At 37.4% G+C, this 23,888-nt stretch overlaps 1 protein-coding gene across 1 annotated transcript in view; it reads left to right on the forward strand.

Moving 5' to 3' along the window:
* The window catches only part of MMRN1 (multimerin 1), a 61,843-nt gene that overhangs the window by 14,178 nt on the left and 23,777 nt on the right, over window positions 1-23,888 (forward strand). The window contains exons 2-5 of the mRNA XM_036922084.2: window positions 2,474-2,593; window positions 9,905-10,011; window positions 20,286-20,384; window positions 21,656-21,829. Coding sequence (XP_036777979.2) covers window positions 2,474-2,593; window positions 9,905-10,011; window positions 20,286-20,384; window positions 21,656-21,829 — 500 coding nt within the window. The remainder of the gene's footprint in view (window positions 1-2,473; window positions 2,594-9,904; window positions 10,012-20,285; window positions 20,385-21,655; window positions 21,830-23,888) is intronic.

Here is a 23,888-nt window from a genome sequence, read left to right on the forward strand (position 1 = left end):
TGTAGTAAGCTTTTACAGCATGAGTAATGCAACCTCCCTTTTTTTTTTTGTTTTCAGTCTTTGCTATTCTGAGTTCCTTGAATTTCCACATGAATTTTAGTAACAACTTTAAATTTATACAAAAAGGAAGCTGGGATTTTGATCAGGATTGTGTTGAAGTTGCAAGTCAGTTTGAGAAGAATTATCATCCTAGCAATTTTAAGTCTTCCAATCAATGAGCACTTTCCATTTTTTGTCTTTAATTTCTTTCAAAGACATTTTGAAATTTTGTATTTTGTTAAATTTATTCTTGAGTCTGTGATCATTTTTGATGCTACTGCAAATGGAATTGTTATAATTTCATTTTGAATAGTCCATTGCTAGTATGTTGAAATATAGTTGCTTTTTGTATATTGCAACCTTGTTGTACTTCCTTATTAGTTTTTGTAGTTGTTTTTATGGATTCCTTAGAATTTTCTACATACAAGAATATACAAATCTATGAATATATATGTGAATATAGTTTTACTTCTTCCTTTCCAATATGGCTATCTTTCATTTCTTGTTCTTCCCCATTTCCCTGACTAGAACCTCCAGTAAAACATCAAATACAAGTTACAAGAGCAGACATCTTGTTTGTTCCTGATCTCAAGAGAAAGTATCATACGTTGTGTTTTTTGTTCTATTTAAGGGGTTCCCTTTTTTTTTTAGATTTTCCAAGTTTATTCACTATGCTCATCTTTTCCTTTACAATCTTGAACTATTTACATATTTACAATTACTATTTTAAAGTCATCAATTGCTAATTCAAAATCTATGCCACCTTTAGTTTTATTTGTTTCTACGTACTGGAGTTTTACTCAGATATTGGTCCCATTTTCCTGCTTCTCACTTATCTGGGTGCTTTTTTGTTGTTTGTCTATTTATGCCAGGCATTGTGGATGCTATGTTATGGAAGAGTCTGGATTTTGTTTTCTTCCATTAAAAAGCAGTAGCTTCTGTTCAGGCACACAGTTATTTATATGAAGGATTTTTTTTAAGTCTCTGTTACAGTGTGTCTAGATTAGCCTTGTCATAATAGATGCAGCCATTCTTAGGTATCAGGTGAATGCTGAGGGGTGTTGAGAACTCTCCTTTCTAGCTGGTCAGAAGTCTCCACCACTGGGTGATATCTGGGATCTCCATTCAGCTCCTGCAGCTTGCCAACTTGTTCTCTTGTAAAGACTACTCATTGCAAGCACAGTATAGTATTCAGCCTAAGATTCAAGGGGACCCCTAGGTTGACTTTTAAAAAGACATCTCTCTCCAGCCACTTCATTTTATTAACTTTTTCCACAAATTCTAACCACCTCAGCAGCCCCCAAACCAGATCTGTTCCCTTCACCCAGTGTTCTCTCTCTTTGGGGTCCACCCCTCCAGTAATGCAGTTTAAAAATTGTTCCCAGGCACAAAACTAGATTGAGTGTAGTGTTCACATTACATTTCCTTCTCTCAAGAATCATATTATTACATTCTCTGTTGTCCAACATCTGAAAAGTACTACTTTATATATCTTATGCAGCTTTATAGTTTTTACCAAGGGAAGATAAATCTGATGCTCTTCTTTGGCCAGAGCCAGAAACTTCTAAAATTTGTGCTTTAGTTTATTACATAAGATAATTATAGAATAAGCTTATCAAACTTGTGTCAAACTAATGTTTGATTTAAAAATGCATTGAATCTGTAGATTAGTTTGAGAATGGATATTTATATTGGCTCTTCTCATTAATTAACATGATTTATTAGATTTTGTTCAGCCCTTTTAATGTAGCTTAAAAATATTATTAAATCTTATATTTCTTTTGTTGAATTCAACAAGAAAATGTCATTTTTGCTATTGTAAATGGTGCCTTTTTTGAATTTGTTGTTAGTACATGGAATGTAACTGATATTAACCACATGGGTGAACTTTTTTATTAATTAAAAAATTTCATATTGATCTTAACTACATTGCTAAACTCTTATTAATGATAATCATTCACAGCTATACTATCTCATATTTTCTTCATTTATAATTACCTACTGCTAATAACAGTTATTTTTTCCTTTTCTTGTTTTTGTTCTTTACACCATTTACTTATTTACTTTTGTCTTGTTCAACAGAAGTAATGCACCTATGTTTGAATCCAATCTCAGTACTAATATCGATTTGCCGTTAAGGGCAATCTTGGATTTTGACTTAGTTTACAGCTAAATAATACAGGTTCTGGTTTTAACTCTGTTTTATTCTTAATTTACTTTGATCCTGTCATGTTTATTTACTTTCCAAGAGTACAGAAATGCAGTAACAAGTATGTTTTCTTTCACTTATATACTTAAAGCTGTATATCAGTTTTTCAAGATATCTGGTCTATAATACTAGCAGTAATAGATACAGGTGTATAAAAATAATTTTAATGAAAATAATTCTTTTTAACAATGATTTTTTTTCTAACAAAAATTATCTTTTCTTTAGGAATTGGTGTGCTTATGTACATACCAGATTATCTCCCACAGTGATACTGGATAATCAAGCATCTTATGTTCCAAATGGGAGGGGACCCTGTGGCTGGACCGGTGGATCCTGTCCCCAGAGGTACATAATGTTTCTTGAAAATAGCCACTGCTTGCCTTGTAATCATGTATGGCCTGAAACACATAAAGTTTATTATCTGAGTTACATTTGTATAGTAGGATAAGGGTTGGATTACCACACTAAAATAGATATATGACCTTGAGTAAGTTTAAAATAAAGTATTAATAATAGTGGCTTCATACAGGTGTTTTTCAAATATGTGAGGCAATGCAATCATTTACTTAACCTAGTGTCTTGTACTTCATGAGTCTTTAAAAAATGTTCATTCTCATGCTCGTTTCTATTTTTACTATCACTTTTTATTCTATAACCTGATCAAAATGGTGTCTTTTAATTAATTATGAAATTTATACACAATTTTAAAGGTTTATTGATAATTCCCCTTTCATGCTAGGTCATTGAGAAGTCCAAAACTTGGCAAGACACTAATTGCAATTATTCATTGTAAAGCAGCTAAGTGCGCCCTTTCTTCTTGTGTGTATTTTAATGACTCATGTCATTTAGGTTTCATTTTTTTAAATCTATATAATTGTCCTAAAATGTGGGGCTGAGTATTTGATAGGTTCTCTGAATTCATAACAGTCACAGTAGCTCAGCTGCAGGTGTTTCAAAAGAGCCTGTAATAAAAACTAGAATTGTTATTCAGGCCATGATGGCTAATGTTATGCAAATTGTCATACAAATAATTCAGGCAATGGGTCTGACATTTTGGCAGTCTGGAACAGAGTGCAGTAAGGATACATAGAATCAAGGTGTTTGTTAGTCCCTGAGGAAAAGCTAATGTTCACGGCCCAGAGAGCTAAGCACATCTTAGAGATTTGGGATAGCTGAGCTCCAGTTCTGTTTTAGGCATTTACTCCCTTTATGACAATTTCTTTGTTGACAAGAGATACAAAGAACACATTATTAAGTGTTTAGTAATGAAAATATTACCTCAGCAACCCCTATCATACCACCCTTCTGAGTTCAAAGTGAGGTTTTCTTTCTCTTTTAACAAACCAGAAATATGTATCTTTATTCTCAACTCTTGTCTTTCTCTTCCTCTGAATAAGCCTTGCCATTCATTCAGTATTTCAGTATGTATGCAATGTTTGTTACTTTTTCTTTTACTCTGTTTGAGCCACATACCGCAGGGAGCCAGTTTGCCAAAGCAGCAGTATTTACTCTGATAATAGTGCAACTAACTGCTTCAGTTCACCCTAACAAACTCCAAAGAGTCCTTTTACAAACTGCCTTATTTCTGTTTAACTTTAGCTGCTGGACTGGAGATTTTATTTCACTGGATGGGATTATTTACTGAAATAAACATAGATGAATGATTAGCTTACTTTTGGAGATGGAAGGATATGTATAGCTCATTTTAAAATTCTGGAATAACCTCACACATACTAAAATATAGCAAGAACTGAACCCCAAGTCATCTAAGGCCCATATAATGCATTTCCTCCACATAATCAGAGTTTATCCATGGAAGTGATCACCACTGTCTCCATATAGTTGTTTGCAACAAACTTCGGATAACAGCAGGGGACAAGTTATTTTAGCTCTCTGTTCATCAGGTCAGCAGCAAATCAGAATAATAATAATAATACTCTCCTCATAGAAATAATGTGAGGATTAAACAAGATAACATACCCATTTCATAGACCCATTTGATGAATATTAGCTAAATATTGAAATCATTGGCATAAGAATAATATGGGTATTAGAGGGGTGATGATAACACAGTATAATTACAAAGGAAAAATAATACAACTACAAAAATAATAATAATAAACATTGTATTTATATTTACATTTAAATATATAGAGCCTACAATTTAATACCATTCTCTATTGATTGATTGTTATGTTGAAATGTTAAAATTTCTTCTTTTTCCTTCCATCATTTCTTCTCAGAAATAGTATTTTCTCATTGTAGATCCCTTTCTCTCTTTCCTCCATCTCTCACTTCTCTCTCCTTCACTCTGTCTCTGAGACAGAAATACTATATTAAAGAAGTAATAGATAATATAATTTTAAAACTTGAGAGCTGAGAAAGTACAGGTTAAAATTCATAGTAGTTATTGAAAGGAAAGGAGCGACACACAGCAGCAATTCACCAGATAATTCCGCTTTATTAGGGAAAGGTGCTGGGTTATATAGGAAGGGGCATGAGCTGATTGAGGTGTCACTTCTATGGGGCTGGTGGCTATTGGCTAGGTGCTGGGATTAGGGGGGCGAGGGGTGATTGGGCTTCAGGTGGCGCCGGTGGGAACTGAGGACCCGGAAGAGAAGCAGGAAGTTCGCCATCTTATGGGTGGGGGCCCTTCATTCCCCCCTTTCTCCTCTATGGGGTTGTGGACGTTGCTTTCTCTCTGACTGCTTCCTGCTGAACGGGGGCAGAGAAGGGAGTGAGGGCTTGAGGACTGGGAGGAAAGGGTTGATAGGACTCCCCACAGTAAGGACGAGTAGATGTGGACTTCTTCAGGTTGGAAATCAGTGAAGGTTCCCTGTAACCACAGGTCAAGGACTTGTTGATTCCAATGGTGCCAAGAGGATACGGGTGCCAGAAGCCAGGCATCTGTGGCCATTATTTCCAGGAACAGTTTCTAGCAGAGAGAGGGGTCCATCTCAGCGTGTGGTGAGGAGGTTACGTGAGGGTGAGGGATCTTCCGCAGCTAAAAGCTGGTAGTTCCTGAGTAAAAGCTGGTTGAAAGTTTGATTAGAGATTTTACTAACTTGGGATTTGATAAACTTTACAAGGCAAGAAGAGACAGGTGAGGAGAATGATTATTATAGGGCCTGCAATGGGCCAAAGCCAGGTAAGGAAGGGGTTTGTTAGTATTGAAGAGAATGGGTTGGAGGAGTAAAACTGTGGGTACCGGGAGTTACCCATGTAGTGAATGGCGCAAGACCAGTAGGGACATCCCCTGTAGGTGTCTGGCCATTGCCTGCAACAGGCTTGTTTTTGGTCATAGAGGAAGCAGAGATAGGGAGAATAAAGGTAGCTGCTAGTGAACACTTCGGTGGAGGGAGGAAAGTGGAGGTATAAAGGCTCGGAGCAGCGTTTCAGAGGGCAGTCTGATGTGGCAATGAGGGCAGTAATTTTTGTTTGATGCTGTGTGTAAGTCTGTCTGACTTTGAATCGCCATACAAAGGAGGCTGGGGTGGCGGGGAAGACAATAGGAATGAGGAAAAAAAGCGAGAGAGAGCGAGGAAGCAGTAAAGGAGGAAAAAGTCATGATTCGAGTATGGATGGCAAAGGGGGTGAACGGGATTTTGGAGGAAAGAGGACAGTAAAGTCAGGAGTCTGGAGGGAGGGAGAGTCTGTAAACTTTTGTAGGTTAAGAGATCTTTTAGGTGATGTGGGGACAGAATGGTAAGGGGCGCCCCGAATGTCAGTTTATGAGCTTCCTTCTGCAAGAGCTGTCCAGCGGCTAATGCCAGTAGGCAGGGGGCCCATCCCCGAACTGTGGAGTCTAATTGCTTGGAAAGATAAGCTACTGGGGCAAAGGATGTGCCATAATATTGGCCTAGGACTCCTAGAGCTTGACTGGACCTCTCATGAATGTATAATGAGAAGGGCTTCGACAAATCAGGAAGATGGAGAGCTGGAGCTTCCACAAGGGCTCCACGGAGCTTAATGAAGGAAGGTTGGGGTGAGGAGAATAATGGTTCTTCAGGGGGGCTCTTGCTGAGGTCGTATAGGGGTCTTGCCAACAGGGAGAAGTTAGGGATCCATGTTCTAAAATACCCAGGGAGGCCTAGAAAGGAAAGGATTTCTGTCTTGGTTTTGGGAATGGGCAGATCAGAGAGGAGCCATTTTCTGTCTAAGGTAATGGACTTTCTTTGTTGAGATAGAAGAAATCCGAGGTAAGTGACAGAAGGGGAAGAGATTTGAGCTTTGACAGGGAATACCCAGTAACCTCTGGAAGCTAGAAGGTTAAGTAGGGAGGCAGTGTCAAATTGAGACTGTTCCCACAAGGGACTGCAGAGTAGAAGATCATCCATGTATTGTAATAAGGTGGACTTGGAAGCCTTGTGGCAAAACTGTCTAAGTGAGTTGTTCAGAATGTCTTGTGTATGGGTCTGTCCAGGTGAAGACGAAAAAATCTTGGGAGGAGGGGTCCAGAGGGATAGAAAAAAATGCATCCTTGAGATCTAGGACTGAGAAGTGGGAGGCTGAGGCAGGGATCTGCGATAAAAGGGTGTATGGATTTGGGATTAAGGGATGGATAGGGACGATGGCCATGTTGATGAGGCGAAGGTCTTGGACGAGGCGGAAAGATCTGTTGGTTTTTTTTAACAGCTAATATGGGGGTATTAAATGGGGAGTGAGTGGGTCTGAGGTAATTTTTGTTTAAAAGATCTTGAATGATGGGTTGGAGGACTATGAGGGCTGAAGTCCTCATAGGTATTGGACCTGAAGGGGGTATTGGGCCTGACAGATACACTGAGAGGGGTCACATAATTTGATAGAGGCAGGAGGAAATAGAGCCACGGAGGGGCTTGTAATGTCCCAAACTTTGGGATTTACAGGGTGTATGAGGGTGGAACTGGAGCTTTCATTGGGTAGAGGGGGGTCGTCGGCTATGAGGGCCATTAGAAAGGGAGTACTGGGGGCTGTGGGAGTGGATATAGTTATGGAAACATGGAGGAGAGAAAGGATGTCCCGTCCTAGTAAAGGGATGGGACACTGGGGCATAACCAGGAAGGAGTGGGAGAAAGGTATGGGATTGTCTTGGATTGTGCATAAAAGGGGGGGTTTAATGGGAAAATCTGTTCACCTCCTACCCCGACTATAGGAGTAATGGCAGGCGTGGTAGGGCCCCGGTATTCTCGCAAGACTGAGAAGGTGGCTCATGTATCTAGGAGGAAGGAGATGGGGAGACCATCTACTATTAAAGTAACCCTGGGCTCCTGTTTGGTGATGAAAATGGTCGGGCGAGAAGCCCCCAGGCTCCATCAATCTTCTTCTGCCAGCCCCACTATGGCGGGCTTAGGATGGGGTTTGTTCGTCCAGCCTCCCCTTCGGGTGGTTGGGCAATCAGATCCCCAGTGACCCTTTTTGTGGCATCTGGGGCATGGGGTGGTAGGAGATCTGGGGGAGGGGCACGCCCTTGACCAATGTCCTTCTTGTCCGCACTTGAAACAAGCTCCTGGGGGGGGGGCTTGTTTGTAGAGGGGTGCCCAGGTTGTGGTTTTATCAGCTGGGCCAACATTTGGAAATTGGCCTGATCAGCCTTTTGTTTACGGCGTTCTTTCTCCTCCTCCCGGTTATGGAAGACTTTAAAGGCCACTGTTAGGATCTCAGTCTGTGGGGTAGCAGGTCCCTGCTCTAACTTTTTGAATTTAGCTTTAATGTTGGGGTAGCTTTGAGCTAGGAAGTATGTCATAAGGACATGTCTCTTGTCAGGAGTTTCTGGGTCCAGGCTGGTATAGTGTAATAGGGCTTGAGTGAGTCTAAGAACTCGGAGGGAGCTTTTGAAAATTGACTCTTTACGAGCTGCCTTTTTCAGACCTGCTATTAAGCAGCAGGCGAAGATATCTCGAGAGCAGAGACCCACGGCGGTGGGGGACTGAAGGGTTCTGGCTCAGTCTTTGGGGGAGAAACAGGTGATGGGGGCAAAGACGGAGGAGGCTCCTGGGACTTAGAGGGGGGCTGAAAGGCTCAGGCTTGATCTGCACGGGGGTGAGGTGGGGGAGGAGATGGTGGTGGAGGAAGGGGGAGGGGCTGTTGTAGGAGAGGAGGGGGAAGGGAGTGAATGGGAGGCTTCTGCGGGAGAGACGGCTTGCAGGCTAGGAGAACTTGGGGGGAGACGGGGGGAGGAGGAGGAAAGCTTCGATATAGGGAATCTCCTTCCATTTTTTCAGGCGCTGGCAGTAGTTAAAGAGATCGTGAGTGATGTTAGGATCAAGAGTTCCCCCTGCGGGCCATTGGCTGTTATTGTCTAGGGGGTATGTCGGCCAATCTTGGGAGCAGTATTTACGGAGAAGTTTTGGTTTTATATCAGGCGTCAGGGAGAGGGTGGCTAGATGCTTGAGCAGGCATTCAAGAGGTGAGCTTTCAGGGAGGGATGAGGAGGCTCCCATGGCTAAAGTACAGAGAAGGAGACAAACAGGGAAAGACGAAAGGGGATCCTCGGACTGGGAACAGACCGCAAGGAGACAAAGGGCGTCCCCGATGATCCTTGGTGGTCTGCGGAAACTCGTATACGAGTCGGTTTCTTAGGAAGTGTGGGTCGTCACCCAGACTTCTCTAAGAAGGCAGAGTGCCAGAGTCACAAGGTACCTAGTACTAGGAGTTTTCGGAGGAAGGAATTTTCGGCGGAAGGAATGGAAGGAGGGGGGGGAAGGGAATGTTCTCATCCGCAAAGGAGTCACCTCGTTTATGGCTGTTGGAGGAGGGGCCTGAGGGTCCGCTGCAGCCGTGAAGGCCTAAGGCGGGGAGAGTTCCCTCCTTGTCCCCGAGCGTCAGGGCCTTGCCGGACGATCACGGTCAATGGCGCTGCGATAGCTCGGGGAAGAGCGGCCCGCTCCGGGGGAAAACTTACCCAAAGGCCAGAGAGGAGTGGTGAGTGTGATGAGCCAGCGCCGGATAAAGAGGACGAGGGCAAGCTGCTGCTGGTGTCGGGGGTAAGACGGGGCCCAGTTGGGGTGTCCCGTCTCCCGGGTTTCGGCACCAATGAAAGGAAGGAGTGACACACAGCAGCAATTCACCGGAGAATTCCGCTTTATTAGGGAAAGGTGCTGGGTTATATAGGAAGGGGCATGAGCTGATTGAGGTGTCACTTCTACGGGGCTGGTGGCTATTGGCTAGGTGCTGGGATTAGGGGGGCGAGGGGTGATTGGGCTTCAGGTGGCGCTGGTGGGAACTGAGGACCCGGAAGAGAAGCAGGAATTTCACCATCTTATGGGTGGGGGCCCTTCAGTTATAATTTCAATAGGATTACTAATATGCAATTTGTTTTAAGTTCTTTATATTAATGTGGAGGAAAATAATCATTTTAAATATAATGATATGAGTAGTAATAATAAAATTCTTAATGAAAAGGATTATCAAGGGAGAAGCTTTAGTATCTTTAGAAGAAAGTAAGAATAGGAATAAATTTAAAATACCAAACAGTATAACCCTTAATACTTTTTATAATCTATTTAAAGAAATATAAGTTTGACAATAATAGTGATGATGAAAATAATAATAGTAACAGATAATACTAACTAAATGCTTATTATACTTCAGGCATTGTCTCAAACACATTACATTCATTATTCCAATTGATAATTTAATGTGAGATAAGTATTTTCCCCCAATTGCTCTCCTCTGTAGATTGCAGAAGATATCAAATCCTGTCTATAGGATGCAACACAAAATTGTTACGTCACTGGAATGGAAATGCTGCCCTGGATTCAGTGGAGCAAAATGTCAGCTAAAAGGTATGTTTTAATATTAATTTCATAATTCTGATGTTAATGTCATAATAACAATTAGAAGCATAAAACTTATGAAAAATAAGAAATTAATTCCAGTGAAGAAAAATTTGCATTTTCCCTTTTGAAGCAAAGGTAATCTACATGCAGTCAAACTATTAGGACCATTACCTTTTTAAAGCTTCCTAACTTGGCAGTTATTATAGCATGCTAAAATCTCATAAGCCAGCCTTTAACTTCTACCTTCATTTTTATGTTGGATTTACATGATGAATACATAGAAATCTGACCAAATATATTATATTACTTTTTCTTAACTGTACACTATAAAGGCATGCCTTATTAAAATATCAAAGATCCCAATTTTATATTTTTAAGCAAATTATGATTAGAAGTGACCCTATGTAAAAATAACATCACCCTCTACTTTTGTTCCAGTTCAATTATTTGAAATGATATTGTGTCTATGAATGAAATTCAATTTAAGGAATAGCTGAATTCTTAAAAATTGCATGGCATGAATAATTCTGCTTCTTTTATATCTTAATGGAGCCATTTTTTTCAACTGAGATTCTAAGGATTTTCAAGTGGCAAGGCTGATCAGACACATGGTAACCTGCTGTGGCCTAACAACCACGTGACTATTATTTTGCTTTTGGCTTTAAACAGGTCTCCTTTGAAAAATAAGATATGGCATCAGCATACATATTTTAAATGAACAAATATTACAAGAAAGGCCATTAAGCAGTGATAGGGAATTCAATCAGCAGTATAAGAGACTGTGATTAAATATTAATTTAAGTGTGCAGAAACCATAATGATTCACATCAAGAAAAAGGAAGTTGTAACACAAAAACTCTATAAACCTTGCAGTCTAGTTAGGGATATTATATAGGGTTCTTTCAGCCCTTTCAGTGAGAATCCGTAGGCAGATTTCACTGTAATGCTGTTTGTCCTAGGTCTGGCCTAAATTTCAGAGTTGTTATAAAAATGTAATACATTTCAGAGTATAGCATAAATATGCATTTCATTTATAATCAGATAAAATAAGCTTTTAAACAAAATATCATATATACCAAAAATATCTAGAAACACAGTAATTTAGCATATCCTTTAAAAATCCCAATGTTATCCTGCTTTCCAAGTACTTCTGATTTCCGTGAGGTGCACAGATATACTCACAGAGGTAAAACATTTATTTAGAGTCTGTATATGGCAGATGATTAAAAGTTCTGGACATTATTTAGAAATTCTATTTCTAAGATATATTTTTATATTTATCTTCTTATATAAAGAAGGATATCTTAAGAATAGTAATTCCATTATTGTTTCTTAAAGATTCAAGTGTTTGTTCATAGTATACTTTTCTAGAAATTTAGAATGTCATTACATACCTAACTGTATATAAGGGGCTGAATGTAGATATGTGACAGGAAGTGAAGTCTATATGTCAAAGAATGTCATGGGCTCCAGCTGATGAGGACTGTGTTTGCTTCATGCTTTGTCTTTTTGTACTGACCAATTCATTATTAATCACTATGTGGACGGTATACACCTACAAGGAAAAAAACAGAATTCCATTATTATAAATATATGCACAAGAAATAAGACTAGTTGACAGTTTTGAATACCTTCTATGTACTGTAATTCCTTTTTGTTCAAAGTAGCATATGAAATATTTAAATTGAATTCAAGTATTTTAGTTTTGATTGTCTAATGACACCTAGTGTTCTGGAAGCAACCTGTGGACGTCTTTAATAGTGGATTTATGACTCATTATCTTGAATTCCCATTAATACAAATGTCCCAGAACAATTCTGACTATGAGTTACTGTTATAATACTATATATAATATATACCATATATATAAAATGATACTATCATAATACTATAACTCATAGTCTCATAATTCAGGTATTTGCTGATTAAGCTGCTGTGGAAAGGTCTTTTTTCTATTGAAATCTGGGTTGGAATATTTTCTGATAGAAGATATGCCCACTGTGTCATGTTGTCATACAATCAATTCTGATATTAACTGTGATTCCGAAAGAAACTACTGTTGCTCCCTCTGAATTCTGGCCATCCTACTCTTTTCTTTTATTGCAATACATAAAAGCTGTTGAATTTTTTATTAGTGCAACTCTTGCACTGGTTGTATCAAGAACCACTGTGTTCCTTTGTTCCTTGAAACATTCATTATCTCATCTATCCTGTGTTTTTTTTTTTTTGCACATTTCCCTCTTATGATTCCTATCTAATTACATGCCAAAACCCCCTTCTCTTTTTTATCACATTTTATATATGTGCCAACAGTCTTTTATTCTTATACAGGAGAGAAAATTGTCAGGTTTCCTTTGACAACACTCTTCACACCGTCTCATATGACAAGCAGCCCCAAATACAGCAAGAATAATCAGCATGGCTGATCCATTCTTGAAACCTCTACAGAGACTCAAGGGTTTGGAATAACCTGGTTATGTAGCTACCATGATAATTACTTCAGTGCTATTCTTTTACAACATCAGGGGATTATTTTTTCCATAGAAAAATAATTTATAAATCAATTTTACAAATTTTGCAGTAATGTGCTTTTCCAGTAGATGTCTCTAAAATGCTCTGAAGTAGAATAACTGTGGATTATTCTAATGACACAAAGGACAGGAATTTAAATGGAAATAATGTTAGATTAGAAAGGAGGAAAGAAAAACTGCTTTGTAAACTTGTTAAAAAAAATCCAGCCAGCTTTAGTCAAATCCTTTATATAGGAAAAATGTATTTTATATAATTTTGTTTTATAAAATCTATTACAGATATGAATGCTGAAAAAATTCAATCATGCAGTTATTGAAATAAACTGCTCCCTACCATATGTTATGAATATATAAAAATATTTCATTGCACAACTGCTGTGAAATAATTCAATAAATTCGATGAGCTATTGTAACTGGCATTGTACATACGGGGCTCCTAAAGTAAGATTCTTTTAAAATATATATTCAATTAATATGAAGAGAAAGTGATGATATTTAAAACAGAAAAGCAAACTATATTCCCTATACATTTGCATATCCATTTCTTCCTAGTGGTGATCAATGCTTTCTTCTTTGAGAAAGAATATTACTTTCTGTAAGCACCCTGCTCTATAATATTATGACACATTTAGTAAAAGAAAACAAAACAAAACAAAACACCAAGTAACCTTAAATCTTTGGTGCACCAAATTGCCTTTTTCAACTTAACTACTAAATCTCTGTAAATCTTTATATATGTACCATGCAAGTGTTCATTTGATATCACAGAATCAGCTGGAAACTAATCTTATCAATCTAGACAGGAAGGTTTCTGGTTCTAAGAACAATCTTCCTCATTTATGGATTTGCCATTTGTGACTTTTCCATATCCTCAAAGGCCTGGAAGAAAAATTTTAAAAACACTCACAAAACATCTAATTAAAAAAAAAGTTAAAGAAGAAGGAAAGAAAAGAAACACCTGGTAAAAGAACCTGTTAATCTTGATACTTGCTGACCTTGCTTCACTAAGCCCTTGATCCACCAAGGTCAAGAGTTTCAATGCAGGGAAAAGAGTAATAATATTGGGAGAAGAGAAAAAAGGAATCCAATTTTTAAAAATCTGAAGTTCATAAAGATTTAAATGGTATTGCACCTAAATAAATGCCCTTCTGGTCTGTTTCCTGACTGAGGGAAAGAGACAGTAATCTGCACGCTATGGAACAAAGTAAAGGCCTGACCTTAAGTGCCAGACAAGATAGATTGCCTGGAAAAACCTAGGTTCTATGGAAGTCCTTTTGGTAGAGAAAACATCTGGGAAGACAAAAAGATTGCTAAATTAAAAAATAAAAGCACATCAATCAACCAGGAAGTTTATCACAGGAGTGTAACTGACTCCATGGTCAGAGATCCTATCAGCACTTCTCCTCCAGCTAAATCCCATGTAATAAACAGGTGTGAATGCAAGTATTGAATTCCAGTTAACAATCACAGCTAGGAAAAGATAACAGAAACGACTCTATTTGTTGAAAAGGCATTTCAAGTTTTTAACAGCCTTGGCAGGAACCCCATCCATTGAATTCAGGTTAAAAACGTTCCTGTGACAACTGGATGGCAAGGATCTTTGTGTGGTACTTAATGGTTGTTTCTTTTATTTAGGAGTAAAATTTCATCACCTCTTTCCTTCTAAAACAATTTTAAAATAACTTTTGCTAAGAGGAAATGGGAAGTTTTATGCACACACACAGTCACATTAGTCTTCATCATTCAATATTTCATGTATTTTTCAATTATATTTTCTTTCAAATGAGTCTTCTCAAAACTTCACAAAAATAGAGAAAATTTAATTTTTATTATTTCATGTATTTTCACAGAATGAGGTGTGAATTGCCAAAGATTTGCATGCAAGAAAACTAAAGACTTTCACTCAATACTTCTATGTATTATTCTTTATTCCTTTCAATGTCTTTTTTTCTTTCTGATAACTTTGTTATTCACTTTCTCTTCTATTTGTCAGAGTTTAAAGTTTTTTTCTGTTTCTTTTAGTTTTTATTCCAACCTGCTGATTTTATCTAGTATGTTTATATTTTCTCTAATATTCTCTTGTGTGCAATAGCATTTTTTCAGTTTGCATGAATGGTATTTATCAGAAATTCTTCTGACCCTAAAGGCAATAGAAAATTAGACTGAAAATTAGACTTGAATGCTCTTCATTTACCTCCTTTTTTTTTTCTTGACACTTTACCTCTTACCTAGATTTGTTTTTACTTCTTACACAAACAGGATCTTGTCTGGCTCGGAAGGCACAGAAAGAACTGTGACTTGAAGTACCCTCACTCAAATAGGATCCTAGAACTTAAAATACCTCCACCCACCTCCATGTGCGTGTGTGTGTGTGTGATTCTCTGCTTTGTCAGTTCTTCCCAAAAGGAGGATATTAAGTGAAATGTATGTTATTATGTCCACATTAAATATACATACATGTAACACTTTGTAAAGAGACAGAGACCTGATTTCATTAGAATATAATAATACAATTCAAAATAACACTTTACTATTTATAATAAAGTTTTACCAAAGTATATTGAACCCCTAGAAATAAATCCTATGTGCAAAGCTGTTGTGATTTTTTATCATGGTTCCTCCATGGTCATGAACACACAGACCAGTCAATCTGCTTCTTGATTCTGAGGATGGGGTGGAAAAGGGCAAGGGCCTTTTTCAAACATATAACAACTAATTAATTAACATCAATTAATATATGAATCGATATACAAATCAAAAGTTTTAAATACATTACTTTTTATTCTATGTTAATGCATGTTTTCTAGTGTATTATAAAACTACATACCAAGTAATTTAAACCATAACACAAACCATTCATACTATTCTAATAATTCCTAAACAGTTCATTAATTTCTACAAATTATTGGTGTGCCCTTTCTTCTGAGGTGAATGACACCAACTGAACGATGTCTCTGTCAGAGAGATGACTTAGTATAGGGAACTGCCTTAACCTCCTTTCAAGACTTCTCTATCAGATTTAGAGCCATTGGATGACATGAGGTCTCAGCAAGATGATAATTTCTATTAACAATGATGACATTGCCATCCTGCTGAGTTACCTATTATGCTCTACTGAATTAACAGCGATTGTGTTCAATTTTTTTCCAGACCTTAAATGCTACATGCATTTAAAAATATTTAATATATATATTATTAACTAAATCTAATGAAAATTCTTAAAGAACTGTCTTATTTAATTAATTCATAGAGATTTGCAAACATCATTTGGCCAAAATCAAGGCACCATAAATCCAGGAACTTAATTAAACCTTTATATATTTTGTTATATAAATTTCATTTTCACATAATTATAAAAATCTGTTTCCTCATGTAATAGATCCCTTATTAATTTTTGTTCCAAGTACATTTCTCATGTCTAAAATATCTTTCATCAGTTTTCAAATTATCTCCAGCTTAACAAGTTTAACATTGTTCCCTTATGAAGTTAATAAGGTTGACATCTCTATTAGAATGTCATTTCTGAAAAGCAGTTCTCTTTTTTTACTTTTAACAAAGGTTGTTTTCCAAACGTTCAACATAAAACTGATTTGCAGTCATATTCCATATACATTATACTAGGTAAGGTCCATGATATTTTTTTTCTGAAATGATCTGTTACTTCAATTATATGCTAATGTGAAAAATTCTAATTTTAGTTTCTAAATATTTTTCTTCATTGATTTTTTTTATTAGCACTATCGGATAAAGTTCTTCTCAGTTTTTATTTCAAAGTTTGCTTTGCTTGAAAATTTTATTATTACAAAAGCTTATTTCATGAGACGAATTTCATACGTTTGTTATGAGAATTTCCTTGGGAGACATAAAAGAATCCCCTTCCCCGAATTGTGAGGGAGCCGACAGGCCAAAAAAAACGACTCAGGCAAGTGCAGCTTGGCAAGTCAGTGAGTTTCACTAGCGGCGACTTACGGAGCAGTGGTGGTGTCTACTCAGGTGCTCGGTGCTCTACCCACGTGACCCCCCCCCCCACTCCCCCGACTCGGGGTGCTAGGCTAGCAAACATTGTAGGAGAGCAGGCCATCGTGGAGTTCTCCTTCTCTCCATTTTTCTCCACAGATGCAAAGCAGTTCTGCTTTCTTCGTGCCTTGCCCTGGAGTTAGGGGAACAGGCAGGGTTCCCTCCTCCTCCTGGAACTGCAGACCAGCAGCTTGTTCTAAATGGTATCTTTAAATAAAACTGCTTCACTTTGGCTAGGTTTCCGAGGATCACATAGGCTACAAAGTTCTTTAATAGTTTCCTCTTGATGACTGCAAATGAATTTTACCAGAACTTGAACACCATTAGGATGAAACGTAAGTCTAGTAATTTTAAATGACACAAAAGTAGAGCATTTGAATCAAACATTTATAAGCAAGTAATAATACACTGATTTTTATTGACAATCAGGTTGGTTTTCATTCCAGAAATACAAGTTATTTGCTATACATTAAATTGATTTTTGATATTGATTTGGTATTTTTGATTTTGCTATTTTACATATCAAAAGATGTTCCAGACTGATTTTGCACCTTATTAAAGATAATCCAGGACTAGGTTCATTATTGATAAAATTTATGTTTTTTCTCATATTCAAAAATTCACACTCATGATATCTGAAAGAAATGCTTCAAATTTTTCAACTTTTGTCTCTTTTCCAGTGTTTTAATGAATTACCATAAATTCTTGAATTATATTTATCAAAAACTCTGCTGAGAACAATTAGGATTGTTTAAGCTAAAGTAAGAACTAAATGATTTGGAAATTCTAGAAACTATATAAATCATAGATAATGATGAACTGAAGATTCTGCTAAAACTCGGAATGTTTTATAAAGTCTATGTAGTGTATAACATGGTCCCAACAAACTGAAAACTGAAAAACAGTTCTCATATGCTGTTTCAATACGAATTCCATTCATCATGTATCCTACAAGACAAATCCTTTATCATGCATTCACAATAAACTTGAAGTCAATTAATATTATAATTTATATAACTAGTTTTATCAGTTATTATACTTTTTCATTATATATTTGCCAATGGGTAGAGCTGTATTTCAATATTTTAATAACTAGTAGGCCACATTTGTGCACACTTAGTAAATACAATCTTGAATTTGGGCGTATGAAATGTTGCTAGATGAGAATGAAGAGCAATAGTGTAGGAGTGAGTGGAAAGGGACTTTTATTTCTGAGACATTCTAAAGTTTGATTGCTGGGAAGGTGGTTCAAACACTCTTCATATGCTTCCATGCTTAGCAGTACCTCTTCAGAGATCTTGTATCATAACAATAGAGAAGATAGTGTTATGTATCTGAGGGAAGCAGGGAATTGTGAAAAACACCTTCCACTCCCCCTCACCCTCACTTCCTATGGAATGGTAGGAGACTCAAGGCTGTCATTTGTTAGTTTTAATAAATTATGGCTTTAACATATGGTTTTATTATCAACAAGGTATGTGTGGTTGTTTAAAAATTTATGAAGACTGATTTCTGAATGTCAGTTTTAATATGAAAATATTTGCTATTTTCTGCCTTATAATAATTAACTTATTTATTAGAATCAGAAAATTTTATGATTTGTTCTAAATCAGTGCTTCTTAATAAGGGTCGTACATTGAAATCACGAGTTTAGTTTAGTTTTGTTTTGTTTTGTTTAAAATATACACATGCTCAATTCCCCAAAGCACATTTACTGAGTCAGAATCTTCAGGTGGGGAAATAGAAATGGACATAGATACTTTTAATAATTCAAAGTTTACAGGTGCCTCTGATTTCCATCCCTGAGGACCACCATTTTAGAGAAATGTAAAAAAATACAATATATGTTAAAAGTTCATGATAGGATATTTAACAGTAACTGTGCTTGTATGCCACAAAACAATATAGCCTTTGTTTTTACGATAATTATGCATTGCTTCCTAACAAAGTATCCTCTGCCTACCAAGTTGTGAAAATGCCTTGAAATGCACCATCTTTTTGTTTTCCTGCGATCTAGCTCAAAAAAGGGAAGTAGTAAGAAAATGAAAAGAGCATTTGTTCATCCTGTTAAACCCACCTGTTCCTTTTGCTGTGAATACAAGTCTGTGTCCTGAACATTCCCCCACTTTTAAGAGAAACAGGGCAAGTAGTGAGGTGGGAAGGTAGCAAGGAAGATTCATCTTGATGCTTCACTCCAGGGGTTCTTAACCTTTAGTGTGAGTTGGAATCACTCACTCACTGAGTTTATTAAAAGCAGATCACGACCCCCACCCCAGCATTCTTAGATTGGCAGGACTGGGTGGGGCCTCGAAGTCATACTGTTACAAGGTCCCCAGTGATGCTGATACTACTGCTCAGGCTCCCTGGTATGAGAACCATCACTACACTCTCGACTTACCCTCTTGAATAGACTTAGATTTGACCTGCCCAAAAAATAATTTATTTCATCATCTAAGGAGAAACTTGATGAGAAATTATGTGCAAGTGTGTAATAAGATATGTATGTAAGAATTAGTTTGCATTCGGGCCATAAGAACCTTATTGCTAGGACTTAGCAGAAAATTAACACTTTGGACACCTCATGCAGCCCCCAAATAAGAACACTTTCCCCAAGCTGCAGATTTTTTTCTTTCAAGTACAGTTGAGAGAGAAAAAAAAAAAGAAACAAAATTAAAACCAAAACCTTGGACATAAATGGAAATTCATTAATTTAGCTCCATGCCTTGAAGAAAAGCAATACAAAATTCAATCTAACAATAAAGACAAACTCAAACTAATGTCAAATGTGTAATGTCAAACTGGTGTAATGACATTACACTTTCTAAGGAGTAAGGAGCTTTAGTAGTATTGTCACAGCCACTTAACTTATGCCTTTGGGAGCATGATTAACATGTACCAGAGACATAGAGTCATTGGCACATAATTTCACATGAGAAGAGTCGCAGTCAGACAGTAAACACTTGTTTTCTCATGTCTGATATGCAGACTTCAATGAATAAATTTGTTCATTAGAAATCTATAAATTACAAACATATATTACTTGATGTGCTCAATATTTGTAATAAATCTTTCCTCTAAATTGTTTTCCCCCATGAAACATTATTTTGCCATTTAAAATATTACTTGATTTATGGGAAATTGGAAATAGTTCTTTAACAGTGTAGATGTTACAAGAGTTTCTATTTTTCTGGAATTTCACTGATTTTACAGGTTGATCCCCTTGAGACGTGCCCTGTATTAGTTTACTTTTACTTGTAGTCCTTAGATTTTGAGCCTATGTGTTTTTTTAAAACTTGGGAACAACCTTTTTAAGTGGGATTATTACTTAAACAGATATCAGTTGGAAACTGCATTGTTAAACAAGCAGCCTTTGTGGCAGTCCACTTATAAAACTGCTATAGCTTTTAACACAGCTGATTTTAAAGACCCCTCAATTATGCAGACAGTTTACGTCCGCCAGTTTACACAGCTTCCCCAAACTACCATCCATTTTCGCCCAGAAGGAGACCTGAATAATATTTTTTTCCCAAACAGAATTAGAGTCCTGCACTTCAAACAGCAACATGGTAGCACATTGCCCATGGCTGATGGCAGAGCAGCTCGCTCTGCAATCATCCCAGACCTCATGCTTCAGTGCACGGGAAAATGAACCGCCGCCACATTATTGCTCAGGACCGGAAGAAAAATGAGGCAGTCCCAGTGTTTAACTCTCTCTTCTCCTTTTGCTTCTAGCCCAGGAACAGCAGCACTTGCTACACGGCAACCAGGCTGAGAGTCACACAGCTGTTGGAGGGACAGCAGAGCAGCAGCAGAAAGACTGTGGTGACACAGGTCACAGACTGTAATTACTCTCATCCCTAACCCGATGATTGTCAGCCCTACTTATGACAGCTTCCAAAGGAGAAACCGCATTGCTGTTTGATGCTGACACATTAACAGACCTCTTGATCTGTGTCTGTCGGGGTTCCATGTTGGGAGAAACTATGGATAAACTGCAGATTCCCAGGCTGAGGGGTTCGTGTATAGTTACTGCATCTCTGTGTAAACCCCAAAGAATAAACATGCTGTCCCATTAGATTACAAAGAAAGCACAGGTTTCCAAAATAAAAATAAACTTTCGTCTTCCAAAGAGCACAATCATGGAAGCATCTTGACATGAAAGGAATGACTTGATCATTTTAAGGGCGCTACAAAGGCCCCTTTGCATTGGTTGGTAAGAAATGACTAAGGGGTGTTGGTCACTGACCAGGGAAAAGAATTGTGGCTGAAATCAACAACAACCTCGTGTTGATCCACGAGGCATGTCACGCATTGTCTCATCTTTTGAATCATAAATGCTTTACCGTTTCTTTTAGGCTTAACTTTATCTCTCAGAAACATAAGGTTGGTTACTGCTAAAACACCTCTTCACTGCATCTGGCATAGATGGAGTCATATAAAATAAGGCACTCAAACTGAGGAATGTGATTCAAGGGAGACTTTTTAAGAATGTGAGAGACTATATCTCAGAAACTGTGCCCTAAATTTTTTAAGGTATTGGAATTCAGTATCTTCATAAAATACCATAAAATCCTCCTTGAATTATTGAAGTGCATGTGTCAAGCATGAAAAGTACCAGTGTTGTACAAAGCGATTCCAACTAAACTGGGAATCTCTTTCTCTCTCATTAAAGAATTCATCAATACAGAATAAAGTTCTCAGAATGACTACACACATATATACAGCTACACATATTTAATGCTGGAGCAGTGGATTTGAAAACAAAGATAAGGTGTTAACTCTATAATCTCAAGTAATTTTGGTTTTCTGACCTCAGTTTCTTCATTTATTGAGAGTGTAACAATAACTCTGAGGTTAAAAAGAAGACTAAAAGTTCTGGGCAATGTTAAAACATTTCAGAAATCTAAGATATTAGAATACTTTTAAAAAATTTCTACCCCTAAGTAAAATTCAGGTTGCCATTTACTAAGGGCATATAGTCTATATTTTCAAATATGCAGGGAAAACATAGTTTATTTGAATTACCTTTAAACCAATCACGAAATTTGAGTGGCTTTAAGTACATACTCTTAAATGTTTCCAATTTTCTCTTTCACATGCAGCAGTGACACAAAAAATGGCTGACCAGATGAATCACCAAGCAATGAGACTGGCCCTTCTGCAGAAGGAGGTTGACAATATTTCTTTGGCTGTGAATGATGTAAGGAGCACGTACTCCTCCCTAGAAGGGAAACTCAATGAAGATAAAGGCAGGGAATTTCAATCTTTCCTAAAAGGTAAAAGTAAAGTAAAATAAATTATTCAGTCAGTTCAGAAAAAAGGCAAATGAGTCATTTATCTTTTCTCACATCACTTTGGGATCTTTGCTTTGGATTGGGTGACAGAAGTCTAAAACAGGTATTTTTTGAAAAAGATCATTTAAAGTCAATTTCTGAAATAATTTCAAACATCTATTTTTATAAACAATATAAACAAATCTGTGAATATTTCATCAGATTTATTGACATTATGTACCTACGTACAGCTAACCTATATTTCTTTATAGTTAAAATGAGCCATACTTATTTGAATCATGGTTTCCAGTCCAAGATAAAGAAGAGGTTAAGGGATGATTACCAAGGTTGCATATTTGAATGTCTCAATAATATTGATGAAGATATTGAAGATAAATCTGAAGTGCATTATCTCAGAAATTATCTAGCTCATGAAAGATAATCAATAAAATGCATCCTAAAACATGTAAGGTCAGAAAAACAAAAAGTTCTTTACCACTGTGAGTCAGACTCTGTCTTAAAACACCAGGCTTTCTGGAGGCTTTGCAGGATAATCCATGTCCTGCTCACTTCAGTTGTCAGAACTCATTTTCTTGCAGTTGTAGGCCTGAGGTCCCATTTTCTTGATGGTTATAACCTGAGCTTTGTTCCCAGTTTCTAGGGGCCACTGCGTTTCTTGGCTCAGGGTCTTCTTCCTCCGTCTTCAGAAGCCAGCAACAGTGATTGTGTCATGGCATCTCTCAGGCACACACTTCGGCCCTTCCTCTCTTAAGAACCCATGTGATTTCACTAGGCCCACCTCCGCATTGCAAGGTCCTTAAACCCCATTAATCTGCCAAGGCTCTTTTGTCACATCAGGTATCACATTCACAGGTTCAGGGTGTTAGGGTGTGGACGTCTTGGTTGGGGCAGCATTAGTCTGCCTACCACAGGGATTTATATATAGTGAGTGATCACTAAGGTAGTGTTATGCACAGCATACAGTGGGGCCCTTTGATAGTTTCAACAAATCCAGTCTAAGGGGACCAGGAAAGGCTTCTATGAGAAGAGAAACCACCTCAGCTGATAAGTGATGGATCAGGAAGAGTTATTAGACAAGGGTTCTAGTTAAACTATGGGTATCCTAAGCCAATATTTTGGTTGCTAGGAGCATCTCAATTCACTGGATTTATTGTATATTTCCAGGTTTCAGGATTATCTGTCTCTTTCATTTGTTCATACATAAAAAGTACTCTATTTTTTCTATTACTCACAAGTTATTTTTTTCCTCTATTTTTCATCTGTGGTTCACAGGTAAAAGAGATAAAAAAAGATGGAGATTTCCATATCATCTACTAGTATAGCAGCAATCATGATTTTTTTAATCAGGTAAATAATTGGTGCAATTAAGCCACTGAAAGAAAGACTTTGCCCTGCATTTCTGGCATGTGCCCTATGGTCAAATTTACCAATGGCAAGTATGAGACAGGAATGTGTCTCCCCTGAAGTGATAGCCCAAGAAAGAAGTCCCCTAGAAACAGTATATAAATGACCATAGCCACCATAACAAAATTTGTTTAGCAAAATTTGGTTATCATAACCTGAGAGAATTAGTCCTGTCAACTGCTTTTTGCGAGCTTACAAAAATTCTGGCGCTGACACAGGAAAAAACATACACTCATAACAACAGCAACACTGAAAGTCACTCTTCAACAGGAGGCATTAATTGTGTGCTGAGTGCAATTATGAGAACTGGAGAGTTTGTTATTAATGAATGTTCATACAGGAAAACAGTAAACTCACTTCTAAAGTATTGCACTTGCCCGACAAAACCATAACCCTTTGCCTTGCTTCATGCACATCCAAGGCGAGAAACTATGCTTTATCTGCTAGTAGCCACAGAAGCTGCTCAGAATCAAATGCCCCAACTCCTTAAAGAGGTGTCTGACTGTTATGAATAGGCCATACCTTCCCAACCACAGAAGGGGCATTGCCAGGGTGTTGGATATAAAATACCTCTGTTAAGTCACCAAATACACTATCATCTTTTTTAGGAAGTAGAAGCACATGAGTCACATGAAAC

The sequence above is a fragment of the Manis pentadactyla genome, chromosome 5 (genome assembly GCF_030020395.1).
Source record: "Manis pentadactyla isolate mManPen7 chromosome 5, mManPen7.hap1, whole genome shotgun sequence".
NCBI lineage: Eukaryota > Metazoa > Chordata > Mammalia > Pholidota > Manidae > Manis > Manis pentadactyla.